The 20333-nt window shown below is 40.0% G+C and overlaps 1 protein-coding gene across 6 annotated transcripts in view; it reads right to left on the reverse strand.

Annotated features, from left to right (window-relative positions):
• ENTREP1 (endosomal transmembrane epsin interactor 1) overlaps positions 1–20333 on the reverse strand; it is a 68957-nt gene that overhangs the window by 9711 nt on the left and 38913 nt on the right. For all 6 annotated transcript variants that reach the window (XR_008656649.1, XR_008656650.1, XM_055272330.2 and 3 more), the window contains exons 3-6: positions 11189–11299; positions 6845–6973; positions 5251–5358; positions 4984–5117 (exon numbers count right to left, since the gene is read on the reverse strand). Coding sequence is in view for 4 of the 6 variants with exons in the window: in XM_055272330.2 (XP_055128305.1) it covers positions 4984–5117; positions 5251–5358; positions 6845–6973; positions 11189–11299 (482 nt within the window). In the remaining 2 variants the exon portion in view is untranslated. The remainder of the gene's footprint in view (positions 1–4983; positions 5118–5250; positions 5359–6844; positions 6974–11188; positions 11300–20333) is intronic.

Consider the following 20333-nt stretch of genomic DNA (forward strand, 5'->3'; position numbering starts at 1 on the left):
TATTCTTTGTGGTTATATACAAAATGTGATTGGTGGAAGAAAAAAATTTGAAAAGGATATCATCTTCTTTCTTACTAACAATAAAACTTCTGGAATTCTGGGACTGAGAAGAATGAGATTCTGCAACCTGAATGAAAAGATGAGAAAGCACTCCCTTGTTTTCCTCTATATTTGTCTGTTCATAAGCAAGGCTCTCATCCCTTGCTTGACCTGAAGGGCAAGGCAGAAGGTGATGAGCTAATGCCTGAAGTGGAGATGTTTGCAGGTTCAGCATGCAACACATCAAGCCTCCAGTTGGAAGTGACGCACTAGCACAAAGGGTCCCTTCGTGGGGGAGGGGTCCTGGCAAAGTTATTATGAAAGAGAGATTCTCCCCCTTACAGCAGGACTTGCCAACGGGCTTCATTCCAACTCCCCTATTCCACTGAAACTGTTTAAGAACTATAAATGCTGAGTGACTCTGAGAAGCCAGACCCTTCCTGGATCTAAGAGTGAAGATTCTTTCCTGGCAAATGAACAGTGCAATTTGCTTTCATCAACGAGACCTATGGACTTCTATCCTCTCCAGAGGGCCAGCCTTCCATCTTTAATGAGCATAACCCCCATGAGCCACCTTCCTGGCACTTATAAACACTTGACTTTTTCTCTCCAACAAATGACACCTGTAGTTCTTCGCTGCTGTGTCCCCTGCCTGGAAAGTTTCTATCCCCGTTGCCTGTTTGTTATGTGTCTGGAGAGAGGAGAGGGCTTGCTGAGGGCCAAGAGGTCAGAGTAACAGGCTCTGTTTTAGATCCTAAACTATTGCAGAATTTTTTCCAGAAGAACAATTGGGGAAAGAGGGGGCATACTTTATCCAAGTTGACCACAGAATAAACAGCTTCTATGGTAGTTTTGATAATGCCCATAAAAGCCTCACTTTGAAGGAAGATGCTGCTAGAGTTGACATAGAAGGGAAGTTCCTTTCCTATTAAGCAATTTCTTATTTTACCTCATTTGTATTAACAAGGGTCCGTGGAGGGAAATGGGTCTGCTACATACTGGCAGGTTGGTTTTTTTTGTTTGTTTGTTTGTTTTACTACTGTTTCTTTCCCCAGATCCCCATGGCTCTCAGTCCTGGCAAGGTAGGTAGAATCACCTTGGGAGGTTCTGAAACTCTAGATGGCCCAAGCCTCACTTTTAGAAATTCTGCTCTCGTTGCCTATGGTGGGGCCCAGGAATCTGCCCATTGTCAGTGCTCCTAGGGGATTCTAACGCACCACCAAGATTGAGCACCATTGCAAAAGGAAGTGGATAATTGTGACTGAAATTAAAGCCCTGTTCTACTGGGAAAGCTGATCAAATTTTTATTAAGAATGAGGGTCTTGCTTCTTTTCAGAAAGCTTCTTATGTCCATTATCTCACAACAATACTCCCTGCAGCCACACGACAACGAAGGTGAATGAGGAAACTGAGGCTCAGAAATGGTGACAGACTCATCCTGGGTCACCCTCTGCAGAGACTCTAGAGCCTGGGCTCTTTCGAGTTCATCACCAAGTCCCCAGGAAGCCTTCACTGGTGCAGGCTCAGGAGCACTGAAGATGGAAATTCTAAGCATGTTCTGCTTTCAGGCTACCAACAGGCCCTGAAGACTCACTCAGGGGGAATGCAGCAGCAAATACACCGTTGACCAGGGAATCCTCCTCCTCCTGTACTGGAAAACTGTACTCTGTGACTGGGTACAGGGTTGCTGCCCGCAGAGGGGGAGAGAGGGAAGGGCCCTCCCCCAACCCTCTATAGCTGAGCACTGACTCAACCCCAAGCATCGCCCAGCTCCACTTGAGTTTGGGTTTGGAAATTCTTAGGAAAGGAAATGAGTGGGGTTTGGGGGGGATCTGCTTTAAGAAATGCCCATGTCAACCACGTCAATGCCCACGACCCCCTCAGTCTTCGGTTTTCTTTAATAGGCTACATTCCCAGAGTAAAAACCAGATCCATGTTCAAGAAATAGGTCGGAGACTCCTTGATTCCTGGCTCAAGCCAACTTCTGAGAACAGAGACACCCTGGAGTAGTGGAGGTGGGGTGGGCTGCACGGCCCCCTCCTGTATTACAAATCAATTCACAAAGTAGCGAACCCATCTTTGGACAGAAATCTCAACTGCAATCAGACTTCTGTTTATGACAGTAACTCGAGAAGCCTTTTCTCAAGGAGATACCAATGCATGAAGTGGTTGTATTTATAGAAGTTAAATAAACCTCTTCTGAGAGGTCATAATACTTTACAGGAAATGGCGAGCCTCTGTTGCGTGAAAACTGGATAAAACTGGTCGCAGACATAGTAACAATCATGAATATTCTTGCCTGCCTGCTTATAAGAAAGAAAATTACCAACTGAGGTTAAACCATGAGTGTCTATATAGTTGATTTATACTGTGAATCTAGAAAAGTTGGTCACATTGTAAAATATTTTTGATAGGACAGGTATCTAAATGTGAATAAATTCAACCCTTTTGAAAAGGAAAGTGGACTGCACTCTGATATTGGTAAAATTTCCAAAAATAAAGCTGTTTGCCCAGTGGCAATATGATTATAGGGCTCTAGGCACATATTTTAGACTGGGCAATGTCTTCTTTCTCACAAGACTGTTTTGCTTTAACTCCCTCCTTTGGCCTTCTTTCTAGAAAGTTTTGAATGATAAAGCCCTTAATGAGAAGCTTGTCTGTCTTCTTCCAACCTGGATTTGGCCAGAGGCTGTCTCAGGACTCAGAGAGACAAATCCGAGGATGCACCTAGATCTTAAAGAGTGGAAATATCTGCAGTGATGAGCATTATTATGGTGAAGCAGAGAAGAGAAAGGAAAGCGAGGAGACAGGAAGGTTGGGAGCGCTCAGAGCACACTGCTGGATGGCTCGGCTCCTAAACCCGCATGAGTCACTTTCCCTTTCTGCCACTGCAGAAACCAAATCTGTCTGTTGCCTCCTCCTAGGTCAACAGAGTGCTCATCCGCAACCTCAGTGTCAAAGAATTCTTCTTATTGGAGAGGGTATTTCTCATCCCCACCATGAAACATCAGTCATTTTTACTGTCCTCCAATGTACCCTCTACAGACAGCCTGAGACGGCGCTAAGATTTTTGCAAATGTGTCCTCAGGTACAGAAAGAACATGTGTTTTGCTGCCATATCTCTTCAGCCTCTGTCATTCTTGGCTCATTTCCTGAAAGGTTAAGGAAGCCATCCCAGCCCCTGAGGCTTTGAAATTCCAGTAGAGGCCACTCCCTGAACACCAGAGAGGCCAAGCTGTCCCACAGGCCTAGCCCAGGCCACCTGTCACCCAGCTGACACCCCCTCCAGCTTTGCAGTCATCTCTGCCCCTGCCTGGGCAAGTGAGCTGGGGAGGGTATAGAGGTAGGGTTCAGGTATAACTGAGGGACGAGTCAGCAGCTAAGCCACTGAAAAGAACACTAACAGTGTCTGGGTGGCAGCCCCACTGGTGACCTATCTCAAAGTCACATACTGTCACCCTGGACATTAGAAAATACTTCTCTAAAAACCTCAAGCTCAGCCCCAAGTTAGTTTGATAAGTCTCTACATGTACTACAGGGATTAAAAAATAGAAATTTCTGGCCTTCTGAATATGAAGCTAAAGACACTAGTATTTCTGTGGAATTAAGAGATTCTCTTTCAGAAAGTTCAACAGATGTTTGCTTATCCTTTAAATTCAGCTTAAGGTCACTTCTTCCAGGAAGCCATCTCTGACTGCCTTGCCACTCTGGGTTAGGTGGACCTTCTCTGTGCACCCAAAGTCCCTCTTTTGAATATTACTGTGATCCTTCCAACACACATTTTAATAACCTAGACTGTGAGTTCCTTAATGGTAGAGGAGGAAGCAGGTCTAGCTCATTTTGAATTCCAATAACCCAGCACAGAGGATTCCATGTTTGTTGAATGAATAAATGAAGTCATTCTTTTTTTTTTTTTTTTTTTTGAGACGGAGTCTCGCTCTCGCCCAGGCTGGAAGTTCAGTGGTGTGATCTCAGCTCACTGCAAGCTCCGCCTCCCAGGTTCACGCCATTCTCCTGCCTCAGCCTCCCAAGTAGCTGGGACTACAGGTGCCCGCTACCATGCCCAGCTAATTTTTTTGTATTTTTAGTAGAGACAGGGGTTAGCCAGGATGGTCTTGATCTCCTGACCTCATGATCTGCCCGCCTCGGCCTCCCAAAGTGCTGGGATTACAGGTGTGAGCCACTGCGCCAGGCCTAAATGAAGTCATTCTTTAAAAAAAGGTTTGATTCTAGAAGTTGCTAACAATCAGACATATGTATGCGGCATTTCAATGTACGAATAAAAATCCTTGATATTTAAGAAGGTCAAAATTTTGAGTTTGAAATTTGAAAAGCAAAATAGGTACGGTATCTATTTTTTCTAGACTAGGGAGAGGCAATTAATAATTAATCTCTTTTTAATGGCTAGGAAGAATTTCATGATTGTTGAGACCTGCTGATGGTATTACAATGAAACATCGATTTGGCCTAACTGGGAGTGTTTCCAAGGCAACAGCGATTCTCAATCATGTCAAATTACAGCTGTTATCTCCCTGGGTGTCAGTTTCCCTTAGAAAGCTAATTGAAATTGAAAATGTCTACCTTTAGGTGAAAGTTTAACTTTTCTTTGGATTCATCTGTTTTATCAGACAAAAAGAGACAGAGAAAGTAAGATAGAAAACAGAGTGAGAGAGACAGAGAGAGAATAGAAACCCCTGAAAAACAGCACAATTGTTTTTCATTTTTCTAAAGAAGGCTGGCAGAGGTCGACTCTCTAAAAGCCATACCACAGGGTTCACTAGCTGCTTTTGTCCCTCATTGGGCTAACGTTCCTCAAGTCAGGAAAAATTTTTCTTTTTCTTTTTCAAAGAAAAGTGAGATCTCATGCTGTGAGTTCTGGAGACATTTCAGTCTTCAGAACCCACAGCACCCCACTCAGACTGCAGGGGAACTCAGGAGCAATACCTGCGGTTCATCCGGGGTGTGCACGAGTAAAATGTGGCAAAATAGGAAGGGGGAGGCACAGGCGGCACAAAATCATCAGGGTCCGGGATGCGTCCATGATCCTCCACTTCTTCAGCAGAAATCTGGGATTCATCCTGATTAAACAGCAGCTCGGTTAGTCAACAGCCTTCACTACAAAGGCATGGGGAGAGAGGCAGTGGATGACACGAAGGGGTCCATGGGTTGGCTCAGCGGAAACATGGCCATGATGCCCTTGCATAGACTTACGATGCAGGATCTCCTGGTTGCGAATATCTGGAGGTAGCGGAGGGCAGCGGCCACCAAGCAGACGGTGGTGGTCAGGGCATTCAAGGCACACAGGGCAAAGAGGACTTTCTGGGGCAAGGAAACAATGGCATCACTAAGTACTTCAACACACATCACCAGAATACAATGTAGAAAATCTTTAAAATAATAATAACACTGCCTCCATAAGACAATTCTCAGGAGAGGATGCATGTAAGGGACTTAGATGGTGTTTGGCTCATGGAAAGTGCCCAAACAAATGCTGGCTATTATTATGACCCTCATGCAATAATGCGTACTTCTTAATTCCAAAAACTTATCTTAGAAGCTTCCTGTCACAGAACAACCTAGTATGACAGCATTTCTTTTTGCAAGCATCAGAATACTGTTGGGAAACATTCCTTCCAGGAGAGCAGTGAGCTTCTCTTCTGAGGCTGATTTCCCCAGGGATAGCAATTCCCAGCCTCTTCCCTCCCACAGCCTCCCACCAGCACAGCACACTGCTTAATTTGTGGCCACTAATTCTATTTCAAGAGCAATTGGCTGCACTGCCCCATGCACACGACGAGGACGCTGCAGGGGCTAGCCTAGCCAGAGTGTAAATAGGACTTCTCTCCACTAAACACACATCTCAAAATAGCAAAGGCCATTCCAAATGCTTCTGTTGGTACAGTCCTGGCTCCTTTAGTGGGGCTTTCCCCAAGCTAAGTCCTGGCTCAGAAAGTTTGGGGGTGACTCAGCTACCAAAAATGCAGAAGCCATGGAAAGCAGGCCATTTCCACATCCCACACAACTCAGAGCTGGTAGCTTGGAACAGTTCTCTCTTTCCTTGGAGATTCTTCCCCCTCACCAAAATGAAACCCAAAACAAATATCTAAAGAAAGCCGGCAGAAGTGGACTCTCCAAAAGCCATACCTCAGGGTTCACCAGCTGATTTTGTCACTCACTGAACTAATGTTCCTTAAGTCAGGGCACAATTTTTATCCAACTCCCTGATGAAGGCTAATTTTGTATTTCTCTTCAACTGGGATCATCTGTTTGTCTAATCTCTTTTGCTTATTATAGTTGTTGCTTATTAAACAAGAGCTAAGGTGCTTCAATTCCCCCACATTTTCTGGCCAGTCTCTCTCCTTAGTCTACGTGTTGCAGACTGGTAGTACTCAGTGGCCCATATGACCCACGTAAGCAAACAAATGAGCATCAGAACAATGACACATGAGTGTGCGACTTAAAGGTTTTGCTAAAAGCTACACCGTATATATGTGTGTAGGTATACATATGTACATAGGCATATGTGTGTATGTGTATACATATACATATATATAGTCAGGCTCCTTTCCATTTTTTACTGTCTTACAGTTCTTCAACACAAAGAAAGCTATCCATACATAATTTAACACACACAATAATCTGTGGTTCTTTCTGCATTCAGTTCTGTCTCTGGGGTCACTCACCTGTGCTTTCAGCAGCTTAATTGTTTGAGGGAGGTAATAGAACAGGAATATTTCAAGTAAGTTTGCCTTCTTTGGGGGCTCCGTGGTGTATTTACCGTGGGGGCGGGAATTGTCTGAGGTACCTTAAGTAAAAGGTGAACAGCACTACAGGGCTGAACTGGAAAGAGTTTCAAGGCATTTTCTTTGTCTGTGCACTTGGCTGGTTGAAATTCTTCACAACAGAAGCAAATCTTGCCTTCGCCTAAGTCCACCTTAAGGGAGGAAAGGTAGAAAAATACTTTAATTATTAAGAAAAAATACCCGGGCTCCACCATGGAGCACCAATCCCGTAGAATGAGATTATGGCAGGGTTCTGTGTCAGGCAATGCCTCTATCGGTCAGGAAGGGCTAGGGTATGGCATGGTAACGACCAAAACCTAAATTTCAGTGGCTTTCACAAAACAAAGGGAATTTTAATATTCCTCCTTTCTCCTTTAAAGTCTCTAGCTGAGAACTTCCTATTTTCATACTAATCCCATTTAGTACTAACAAATAAGCAGCTAAATGGGATAAAGTATCAGCCTCCATTCTGCTCGTGTACATGAGTCCCACTCTTCCCCAAAAGGAACCAAACTCACTTTTTTTTTTTTCCAACACGATGCACTCTGATTTTCATTTTTTGCACTTGGTGCAAGCCTCAAGATCTTAACCTGAAAGCTCTATCTCACTCAGACAATACTAGGCATCATCTTACAAAGTACTCCCTTCCCAAACAAGTCCATTCTTGATACAAAGTGTTTAGTTAAGTGGGAAACCAGGCCTATGTGGGCTGCACACACGTGAGTGCTTTATCCATGTAACATGGATGTCGAGCTCTTCAGAAACTTCAGCTACCTGGAACCTCTCGAGTGAGCCAGTCTGGATAGCAAAATTTTCCAGATGGGTGAAATTTAATCCCTTTAAACAAACCTATTTGAAAGTTTACTCATTATACAAATGATCATGAATACCAATTAATTTTTCCACTGGATACAAAGAAGCCCTTAGACTCTGTGCAAAATGATTCCAGGCAACTGTGCACCGTGCGTTCCTGCTCCCCTATTTCTGATCCTTGCAGAATCTAATACCTTCACCTCCATTCTTAATCCCATCTCTGCCCAATATTTCTAAAAACTTATTCTCACTTCTCATCAGTCACTTTAGCCTATCCACAAACAAATCTGTAGAAGTCTCCCTGATCCTAAATAATGAACATCCACCCTGCATTCTTGGTGCTATTGCCTGAAGAGGTCAGATCTTTGTCTTCCCCCTGTCGCCTTTCAATAGTAGCATTCTTAACCCTATCTGTACATTTGAATTTTCTGGAGAGCTTTTTAAAAAATGATGATGCCATCTTAAGCACTCAGGGAACTACAAATTAAAGTGACAGCAAGCTCTCACTTTGGCCTCATCAGACTGGCAAAACTTTAAAAAGAGAGAAACTCTCTTTGCTGGTGGAGATGTGGAGAGTCACTGGTAGAAACTCACCAGTCACTAGTGAGTTTAAGCCCTTTAAGGAAGGAACTGACTATCGATTTTAAATTAAAAATACTCACTTCCCCAACCACTTTGGAAAACTCTTTAGCACCACATGATCCAGCAACTCCATGCCTAGGTATTCACTCAAGAGAAATGAAAACTACCTCCCCAAAACAATAATGCTCACAGCAGCCTTGTTCATAATACCCCCAAACTGGAAACAACCTAAATGTCCATCAACAGGAGAACAAAACAACAAAAAACAAATTCTAGTATTTTTATAAGATGAAATAGTGTCCTGAAAAAAGGAACAAACAACAGATAAAATATAAAAATATGAATGAATTTCAAGAACATTACACTGAGCAAAATAAGCCAGACACAAAAATTTTCAAACCACGTGACTCCATCTATATGAAGCTCAAGGACAGGCAAAGCTAACCTAACGGTGAAAGAAACAGGAACAGTGGTTGCCTATGAGAGAGTAGAGACTGCCTGAAAAGAGACACTAAAGAACTTTTTAGGGTGATAGAAATATTGTTTGGAGTACAACAAACAATATTTTGTCTGGAGTACAACAAGCAATATTTTGTCTGGAGTACAACAAGCAATATTTGTTTGGAGTACAACAAGCAATATTTTGTTTGGAGTATAGAAATTGTTTGGAGTACAACATGAGTGTATACATTTGTCAAAATGAATGTATACATTGGTCAAAACTTATAATGAACTGCACACTTAAGATTTGTGTTTTTCACTGTAACTTTTACCCCAATTTAAAAACAATGGATAGAACAATAAAATGGTTGAATTTGGTAATAATAAGTGAGATAAGCAGGAGAAAAGATACTGCTGAGAACAATTCCTTGTCCTGGGAACCTACTCCGCTTAGGACTAAAATCTCCCCGAGGATATACAGAATGATATTAATGGCAGCACTGTGTCTATTGGTCAAAACCCAAGCCACAACAGGCAATAACAAAATAAGGAACTAACTTGGTAAAAGAAATTAAGGGTGTTAGTCTGTATTTAATCTATCTCTAAGTGATACATCTTTAAGTGATAAAAACAGGATGCAGGGAAGTACATACAATATAACCCATTTTAAAAAAAATCATGTACAACCTCACTCCATACATATTTATGTAAGATTACATGACCATGAAAACATTATGAAATATAATTCCCCAGCCTGTTACTAAGGATTTGGGGTGACAGATACGGGCAGACTGGGAAAGAGAAGAGAAGAGCAACCCCTTGCCCAAAAAGGTTTCATTTGTCAATAATTTCCCCAAAGGAAAACACTTACAACATGATCCTGTTGATTATGTCCGTTTTTGTGCATAAAGAGATGCTTAACACATGGCCAAATTGTTATCCAGGGATAGTGGGAATTCAAATGATATTTAAGTTCTGCCTTATACTTTGCATGGCTTGCGCAAACTTTTATAATTATAACATCAGAAATAATCACGGTGTTGGTTTTGTGGTATATATATTCTGATATACAGAATATATAAAGAACTTCTACAACTCAATAACAAAAAAACAAATAACTCAATTTTAAAACGTGCAAAAGACTTGTATAGACATTCTTCCTTTAATGAAGACATACAAATAGCCAGCAGGTATATGAAGAGACTATCAACATCACTAATCATAAGGAAAATGCAAATCAAAACCAAATGAGGTATCACCTTATACCCGTTAGAATGGCCACTTAAAAAAAAAAGCAGAAAATAACAAGTGTCAGTGAAGATATGTGCAGAAATTGGAACCCATGTGCACTGTTGGTGGAAATATTAAATGGTGCAGTTGCTATGAAAAACCATACAAAGTTTCCTCAAAAAATTTAAAATAGAATTACCAAATGATCACTTCTGGTTATATATCCAAAAGAATTAAAACCAGGATCTCAGAGACATATTTGCATGCCCATGTTCGTTGCAATGTTATTCACAATAACCAAGAGTGGGGGCCAACCTAAATATCCATCACAGATAAATGGAGAAACAAAAGGTATCATGTACATACAATGGAATATTATATAGTCTTAAAAAGGAAGGGAATTCTAACACATGCTACAACATGATGAACCTTGAGGAGATGATGCTAAGCGAAATAATCCAGTCACAAAAAGACAAACAGCATATTATCCTACTTGTATGAGGTACCTAGGGTACTCAAATTCATAGAAAGGGAATGTGAAATGGTGATTGCCAGGGGTTGGAGGATGGGGAGCTGTTGTTGTTTAATATGCATAGACTTTCAGTTTTACAAAATGAAAAGAGTTCTAGAGACTGGTTGTCAACAATGTGAATATACTTACCTCTACTGAACTGTAGACTTAAAAATGGTTAAGATAGTAAATCTCATGCTATGTGTATTTTACCACAATAAAATTTTTTTTCGTTTAAGTTCAGAGATGGTACAAGTCCACAACCTCTTACTCACAATGCTGAAATCCAAAAAGCTCTGAAAACCAGAAGTCATGATAACAGCCTGCTGTCCCAGACTCCACTGGCATGCTACATAATAAATAGTATATGCAAAATATTTAATCTTCTAAAACTGGACAAACTCTAAATACTGGCACACACCTGGCCTCCAAAGGTTTCAGATAAAAGACTGTTGGCCTGTATTCTGGCAATATCCATTTTTTTTCTCTTTAGATGAGGAAAGTCAGAGACTGATTGATTGTGGACACCTGATCCATCCATTCACTAAGGATGCATTATATCACTATGGTTCCGGTGTTTTGCTGGCTGGTCCCTGCTTTGGAAAAAGTAATCGACAACTTGGGTGAAATAATCAGCAGGCAGCTCTTTGTTTTGTTTTCCCACTTCCTTTTACCTATTTCAGGTTTCACTTCAGGACAGTTGCCTGATGCTGAATGTTGCAAGTCTCGCCAGGAACACCTGACAAGCCAGGGTCTGCCTAGATGCACAGTGATTTTCAGGATTGCTTACCAGATCACACCTGGGCACGCTGGACACAAACTGGGCCCCTTGGCAGCCTAGGATAAATCCAGCTAGATTCAAGAGGACACAAACCACAGAGAGCAGCACAAAGAGGTTTACCTGAAATGGCAAGAGAATGGACAATTAGTAAAAGATAACACCTAAATTCAGACAGAGTTTTACCTGATTTTAAAAACTCATATTCTCTTCCAAGAGAACTTTTTTAAAAAAAAAAAGATCAGAACCGTGTTTTTAATATACAAACTTTTTTTTCACATTTTAGACTTCTTAAAATTGTGCTGAGAGATGCCACTGACTCTTAAGTCTTCTCAATAACCTCAAGTCCTTATTTTTTTCCTCTTTGAAAATAATTCTTACTCCCTTATCTTTCATCCACACATTACACTAAGCCCTAGCTATTTCCTCCTTGAGCCACTCTTATTTTTTTTCCTTTAGTTTTGTGGGATCAGCAGCAAATAAACAAACAGAGAACTCTGGAATATAAGTGAAACCCAGGGACATCAAGGAGCTCAGAGCCTTTACTATCCAGAAATCACAGTATGCAAATGGACATAAAAATGGATCTTTTTTTCAGTTCTAAACACTTTAGGTACTAAATAAATACGCACACAAAGATTTTCCATGTGCTTTTCTCTAAAGTTAATTATTACAAATATTACTCCAAATAATTAAAAAATTGATAGTAGTCAACTGAGAAGCCAGTATTTACTTAGTACAAGTTAGACTATGTAGGCTCTTCAACTTGAGAGCCATGATTATTAAGAAAATCAAAATCTTATTGCAAATATAAAAGCAAATATAAAAGATTAGAGGTAACAATTATCAGTGTTAAAACCAAGCGTCAATTCAGGTAGCTGATATGTCAGAGTTGGCTGGTAAATAAGTTCACATATGAACTCTAAGGGAGAAACCTTGTTCTTTAACTATTGTTATTCCAAGTCAAGCTTGAAAGCATTTCCAGAGACCCATTTTATGAGTCAATGTTTAATATCACATGATGCCACTTTACCTAGGGGGAATTCCTTCTTCTCTCCAAGAGAAGTTTGGCTTCTTTCCTTTTATTGTTAATTTGGATGCAGCCTGTCATCAGATCTTGGGGAAAATACTAATGGAAGATGCTGTTGTTACTGTTTCCCAGGCTGGATTCCCCAATGTCTACTGGACTTGACTTGAGCAGCATATAGAATATGTCCCCTCTTGCACTGTATCATTTATGATTATGCCACAGTTTCTTGGAAAAGGAGAATATATAATTGGCAAAGGACAGGGCTTGACCTTCCCACATGGGCTTCTATTACACACTAGCAGTTGTTACTCAAAGAGATCTAATATATCTGTAATCCTCATATCCAACAACACAATCACTGTTACTATGGAAAACTCTTGAGTTTTCCTTTGGAAATTTTAAGACAATATACAATGCCTTGAAAAGAAAGTGTGGTTATAATGCCCATCAGCATGCCAATAAAAATTAATATTATCAACTATAAAATGGGTGAGGGCCCATTACTCCTAACACTGAACCCAAAATCTCTTCACTAAAATCTTAAAGCCAGCCCACTGAAGGACACAGTTAGGAAAATCAATAGTAGGGAAGCTACAGACTGGTAGAAAATATTTTCATGCATATATTGAACAAACAACTTGTGTCCAGAATATACAAGTAACTCCTCAAATCAATAATAAAGAGACAAGCAACCCAATTAAAAATTGGGGCAAAAGACTTAAATAGACATTTCATACAGACACATAAAAAATATAAGAATAGCCAATAAGCACATGAAAAGGTGTTCAACGTAATTAATTGTCACAAGTGCAAAGTAAAAACCACAATGAGATATGACTTCACACCAACTAGAATGGTTAAAATGTAAAAGACTGACAAAACCAAGTGTTGGTGAGGAGTAGGAACACTTGGACTCTCAGACACTGCTTATGCAAGTATAAGATGGCACAACCACTTTAGAAAACTGTTTGACATATGAAAAAAAAAGCTCATCATCACTGGTCATTAGAGAAATGCAAATCAAAACCACAATGAGATACTATCTCATGCCAGTTAGAATGGCAATCATTAAAAAGTCGGGAAACAACAGGTGCTGGAGAGGATGTGGAGAAATAGGAACACTTTAACACTGTTGGTGGGAGTGTAAACTAGTTCGACCATTGTGGAAGACAGTGTGGTGATTCCTCAAGGATCTAGAACCAGAAATTCCATTTGACCCAGCAATCCCATTACTGTGTATATACCCAAAGGATTATAAATCATTCTACTATAAAGACACATGCACATGTATGTTTATTGTGGCACTATTCACAATACCAAAGACTTGGAACCAACCCAAATACCTATCAATGACAGACTGGATAAAGAAAATGTGGCACATATACACCATGGAATACTATGCAGCCATAAAAAAGGATGAGTTCATGTCCTTTGCAGGGACATGGGCGAAGCTGGAAATCATCATTCTCAGCAAACTAACACAGGAACAGAAAAACCAAACACCGCATGTTCTCACTCATAAGTGGGAGTTGAGCAATGAGAACACATGGACACAGGGAGGGAAACTTCACACACCAGGGCCTGCCGGAGGCAGGGGCCTAGGGGAAGGATAGCATTAGGAGAACTACCTAATGTAGATGAGGGTTGATGGGTACAGCAAACCACCATGGCATGTGTATACCTATGTAACAAACCTGCATGTTCTACACATGTATCCTGGAACTTAAAGTATAATTTTTTAAAAAAATTGTCAATTTCTTAAAAATTAAATGTAAATCTCCCATGCAGAAGAACTGCAAATAATTTATGAAGCCACTGCCAAATTCTACCAAACTTATAAAGAAGAACTAACACCAATTCTCCTCAAGCTATTCCAACAAATTGAAGGAGAGGGAATTATCCCTAACACATTTACAAAGCTAGCATTATCCTAATACCAACACCAGACAAGGACACAACAAACAAAGAAAATACCCAATGTCCCTGATGAACATAGACACAAAAATCCTCAATAAAATGCTAGCAAACTGAATCCAACAGCACATCAAAAAGATATACATCATGATCAAGTGGAATTTATCCCATTCATGCGTTCAACAAACCCAAATCAATAAATGTGATACATCACATCATGAGAATGAAGGACAAAAAGCACATGATCTTCAAATTTAACATCCCTTCAACAGACTAGGCATAGAAGAAACACACCTCAACATAATAAAGACCATAAATGAAAAACCCACAGCTAACACCACATTGAATTCAGGAAAAGCTGAAAGCCTTTCCTCTAAGAACTGGAACAAGACAAGGATGCCCACTTTTACTACTTCTATTCAACATAGTACTGGAAGTCCTACCCAGAGCAATCAGGAAAGAGAAAGAAATAAAAGGCATCCAAATTAATGAAGAGGAAATCAAATTGTTCCTCTTTGCAGATGACATAATCTTACAGCTAGAAAAATCTAAAGACTCCCCTAAAAGACTCTTAAATCTGATAAGTAAATTCAGTAAAGTTTCAGGATACAAAATCAACATTTAGAAAATCAGTAGCATTTATATACACCAATAACAAATGAGCTGAGAAAGAAATCAAGAAGGCAATCCCATTTACAATAGCTACAAATATATATATAGTATGTGTATATATATGTATATATGTGTGTGTGTGTATATATATATCTATATATAATATAGATATATAAAACACCTAGGAATAAATTTAACCAAGGAGGTAAAAGACCTCTAGAAAGAAAACTAAACACTGATGAAAGATAAAAACAAATAAAAATACATCCCATGTTCATTAATTGGAAAAATTAATATTGTCAAAATGAGCATATTCCCCAGAGCAATCTAAAGATTCACTGCAATCCCTATCTAAATACCAATGACATTTTTCATAGAAATAGAAAAAAAATCTTAAAATTCATATGAAATCAAAAAAAGAGTCCAAAGAGCCAAAGCAATCCTGAGAAAAGCTGGAGGCATCACATTACCTGACTTCAAAACATACTATAAGGTTATAATAACCAAAACAGCATGGTACTGCTATCAAAACAAATATATAGACTAGGTGTGATGGTTCACACCTGTAATCCCAGCACCTTAGGATGCTGAGGTGGGAGGACCACTCAAGCCCAGGACTTCAAGATCAGCCTTGGCAACATAGTGAGAACTTGTCTCTAAAAAAAAAAATTGTTTAATTAGCCAGGTGTAGTGGGGTGCACCTGTAGTCCCAGCTACTTGGGAGGCTGAAGTGGGAGTATTGCTTGAGCCTGGGAAATCAAGGCTATAGTGAGCTATGTTCATGCCACTGAACTTCAGCATGGGTGACAGGCCAACAACCTGTCTCAAAATAAATAAATTAAGTTAAATTAAAATTTTAAAAATGTAGACTAATGGAACAGAATAGAAAACCCAGAAATAAATCCAAATATTACAGCCAACTGAGTTTTAACAGAGGCACCAAGAATATACATTGGAGAAAAGACACTCTCTTCAATAAATGATGCTGGGAAAGCTAAATAATCATATTCTGAAAGAAAAAACTAGATCCCCTATTTCTCAACATATACAAAAATCAACTCAAAATGGATTAAAGATTTAAACATAAAACCTGAAACTAGGAAACTGCTGGAAGAAAACGTAGGGAAAATACCCTAGAACACTGGTCTAGGCAAAGATTTTATGGCTAAGACCTCAAAAGCACAGGCAACAAAAGCAAACTAGACAAATGAGACTACATTAAACTAAAAAGCTCCTGTGCAGCAAAAGAAACAACCAACAGAGTGAAGAGACAACCTGTAGAATGAGAGAAAACGCTTACAAACTATTCATCTGACAAGGGACTAATATCCGGAATATACAAGAAACTCGAACAACTCAACAGCAAAAAAAACCCAATTGGAATTACCAGTTGTACCAATGGGCAAATATTGTGGATAGACATTTCTCAAAAGAAGATATATAAACGGTTAACAGGGTTATGAAAAAGTGCACAACATTGCTAATCATCAGGAAATACAAATCAAAACCACAATGAGATAACATCTTATCATAGCTAGAATGGCTATTATCAAAAAGACAAAAAAAATAGATGTTGGTGAGGATGTGGAGAAAAATGAACTCTTATACATTGCTGGTAGGCGTGTAAATTAGTACAGCCATTATGAAACACAGTATGGAGATTCCTCAAAAAATAAAAATAGAGTTACCATGTGATCCAGTAATTCCACTACTGGATACTTATGGAAAGGTAAAGAAATCAGTATATCAAAGGGATTCCTGCACCGTTATGTTTATTGCAGTACTATTCACAATAGCTAAGCTATGGAAGCAACCTAAATGCCCATCAACAGATGAATGAATAAAGAATATATGGTATATATACACACATTGAAATGTTTAATTGGCCATAAAAAAGAATGCAATCCTGTCATTCGCAGCAACCTGAATGGAACTGGAGGCCCTTATGTTAAGGGAAATAAGCCAGGCACAGAAAGACAAATATTCCATGTTCTCATTCACATGTGGGAGGTTAAACAGTTAATCTCATGGAGATAGAGAGTAGAATTATAGTCACCAGAGACTGAGATGGGTGCATGTAGGGTGTGGGGGATAGGATCAAGGAAGAGAGGTTGGTTAATGGATACAAACATATAATTAGATAGAAGGAATAAGTTCTAATGTTTGAAAGCAGAGTAGGGAGACTATAGTTAACAACAATATATTGTATATTTCAAAATAGTTAGAAGTCTTGAAATGTCCCCAATACACAGAAGTGATAAACACTCAAGGCGAGGAATATCCTAAATACCCTGATTTGATCATTATATGATCATTATTTTGTTGCTATCCATGCAACAAAATAGCACGTTTAACCCATATGTCCATATATTATGTATCAATTTTTTAAAACTGCATTGAATGAAATTAGCCAGATACTGTATGATTTCACTTACTTAAAGTTTAGGAATAGACAAAATATACTGACAGAAATTAGAAGAGCGATTGCCTATTTGTGAGGAGGGCAGGGAGGGAGAAGATTGACTGGAAACACCTGAAAGAATGTTCTGGGGTGATATGTTCTACCTCTTGTTTTGGGTGGTAGTTATGTGCATTATTCAAATTGTCAAAATTTAGCTAACTGAACACTTGCAATCTTGGAACAGGACTGTATATAAAACTTACTTACCCTATTTTTAAAAAGAAAATCCTAAATCCAGCAGTCAAGGCAGGATTCTGAGATCATACAATGAATGTGGCTACTTCTAAAATGTCTGATTGACAGACAAGCTGAGAGAATGCTCCAGGGAGTCACTGCCTGGTAGGCTTCATTTCCCTCCTATAGTGGAGGGGCTGCCAAGTACAAGTCAAAGTCAAATCGTTAGAATGCCACTCCTGCAAAACCCAGAAGGAAGACCTGGGGTTTCATTTGTACACATAGACTGTGTACAAAATCGCCATGCACTGTTCTTCAACTTTATTCCGGCATATGACTTTACTATTATGTTATTAAAACTCTGGTCAAACTTAGCTAAATGGTCACCTGAATTTCTCTAGCACAGCCAACTGTGGCATATATCAGACATAGCTCTTTCAGAAGTTGGGTCATCGTCCAAGATACAAAATACTGGAGTCATAAAGAACTCAGGGTTTACAGGACCTTCAGAATGGACGCCTCTAGCTGTAACCTGGTTATAATGGGATCACTTCCAAGACCCAAATTTGTGTCTCAAGCTTCATCAGATAGCATCCTCCTTAAACTGAGGACAATAAAATATCAGCTGCCAAAGCACATTATAGTCACAAAGACGACTCAGCAACATCTGGGAAGGGGAAGAATTTCTTATATTTCTTATAAGAAATTACTCTTGCCTTAAAAAATTCATTGCAGGTGATCGGAGTTTCTCTTGAAACTCAAATCTGAATTTGAAATCTGGAGACCTGGCTCAAATTCAGGCTTTCCCACTTGTTTGCTGTGATATCTTAGGCCAATTCTGTGAGACGTTTCTCATCCATTAAGTGGGTCTATCTTCCCAACTACCTCACAAGATTATTATGAGAGTTACCTAAAATTATTTATATGGAAGTCCTTTATAAACTGCAAAATACAATGCACACAGTGTTACTATTAATGGGTATTTCCTCTTTGCAGGAGCAGCTTGTTATTACAAAGTGAATTTCACAAAACACATTTCATTAGGTTTGGCGCCAGAATTTCATTCTTTTGCTTGTGACATCTCAATTTATGGCGGCTGGAAGGGACATTCAAATTGTAAGATAAATCTGCAGTTACATTATTTCCAAAACTTGTCCAAAAGAATGATGTCTGCAGCCTCCTTTAGGAACTCGCTCTACACTGGACCACTGACATCTGCGTGTGGGGCATCCCCTGTTTGCCCTGCCACAGCCTCTCTCCACACTTACCCTCCCTTTGCTCTACCCATGGCGAAGGCTGATATATACAGACTGGCTCAGTGGAGCTCTTCTGCCCTCTGGTCTCCAGTGAAGCTCAACCAACAGGGACCCCTGATGGAAAGAAGACCACAGAGAGGGAAGAGAGTGAGGCTGGGGGAGTTACTCTCCCGGTTCCTTCTCTGCAGCCTCAGACTGGCTGTGTCCCTCAAAGGAGAGCCACACAGGCTCTCAGGGGTCCTCCGTACATGACTCTGACTCCCAGATTCTTGCCACCACCCACACTCTTCCCTGCAGGCTTAGAAAAGGTTAACAGTTTCACCGTTCCCCATACCCTGCACATACCTTTGTGAGTCATCCCTTTATTAACCACTTGTCAATTGTAATTGTATTGTGCCATCTGTTTCCTGCTGGGAGCTCGACTGATACAACTTCTCTATAAAATTTTTCCTTATATTAATATTTAACCTAACTTTTTTCCTGCTCATTAAGCCCCATTCCTACCGTTCTCATTTCAAATTAATCATCACTTGCCCAGTGAAGTGAACACTATGGGTTACTGCTCCTGAATTCTACTGAAGCCAATGCATCATTGGGGTTTACTCTCAAGAAGCAGAAAAACACAAAGTTGACAGAGAACTGTCTTTCTCGAACTTGTATTTTAGATTGTGAGAGACAGTGGGCACCAAAGAGTAGAGGGCTTGCCCCACATCGCCCTGTGGTCTTTAAGAGTAAGATGCAAAATCCAACCATTCAAGGATACATCGCAAAATCCAAGATCCAAAGAGCTAGTGCTCTCACAGGGACCGGCGGGCGACATGCATGTATTGGTCAGGGTTCTGTAGAGGTGCCGCACTAATAGGATAGATTGATATATAAAGGGGGTTTATTAAGTAGTATTAACTCACACAACAATAGGCTGTCTGCAAGCTGAGGAGCAAGGAAGCCAGTCTGAACCCCAAAGCTGAAGAACTTGGAGTCTGATGTTCAAGGGCAGGAAGCATCCAGCGCAGGAGAAAGATGTGGGCTGGGAGGCTAGGCCAGTCTAGCTTTTTCACGTTTTTCTGTCTGCTTTCTGTTCACTGGCAGCGATTAGATGGTGCCCACCCAGACTAAAGGTGGGTCTGCCTTCCCCAGCCCACTGACTCAAATGTTAATCTCCTTTGGCAACACCCTCACAGACACACCCAGGATCAATACTTTGCACCCTTCAATCCAATCAAGTTGACACTCAGTATTAACCATCACAATGAGTTAAGTCTTCTATGCTTTTCTTATTTTTTGTTATTCATTTGAATCATGACTACTTTATGACACTTATACCAGGTGCCTTTATGCAAAATGAATTATGTTTTTCAATTCAGTATTTTGAATTCACCTCAGCTCTGATCTCTGGTAACTGTGCCCCCAGTTCATTCCAGGTCTCAATTAACTGACCCAATGAAAGAATGTGTGGGGAACCTGAGGCTATCAAGAAACAACATCACCTTCAATTTGCCTATCCCTCCTTGCTAAGATTTCTTCATAATCCCTGTCACATAATATCATTAAATAATTATGCCTATCACAGCTTGGTATTGTTTGATAACAAGATTTCATTCTTTAAATAGGCTGACCTTTCCCTACTGCCTAAGGACTTTTATTTTGTTCCTTACTTCCCCACCGCTCCAATCTCAAGATGCGACTTAAACTCACTGTGCAGGTTTAAAT

The sequence above is a fragment of the Symphalangus syndactylus genome, chromosome 3 (genome assembly GCF_028878055.3).
Source record: "Symphalangus syndactylus isolate Jambi chromosome 3, NHGRI_mSymSyn1-v2.1_pri, whole genome shotgun sequence".
In the NCBI taxonomy this organism is placed as follows: Eukaryota; Metazoa; Chordata; class Mammalia; order Primates; family Hylobatidae; genus Symphalangus; species Symphalangus syndactylus.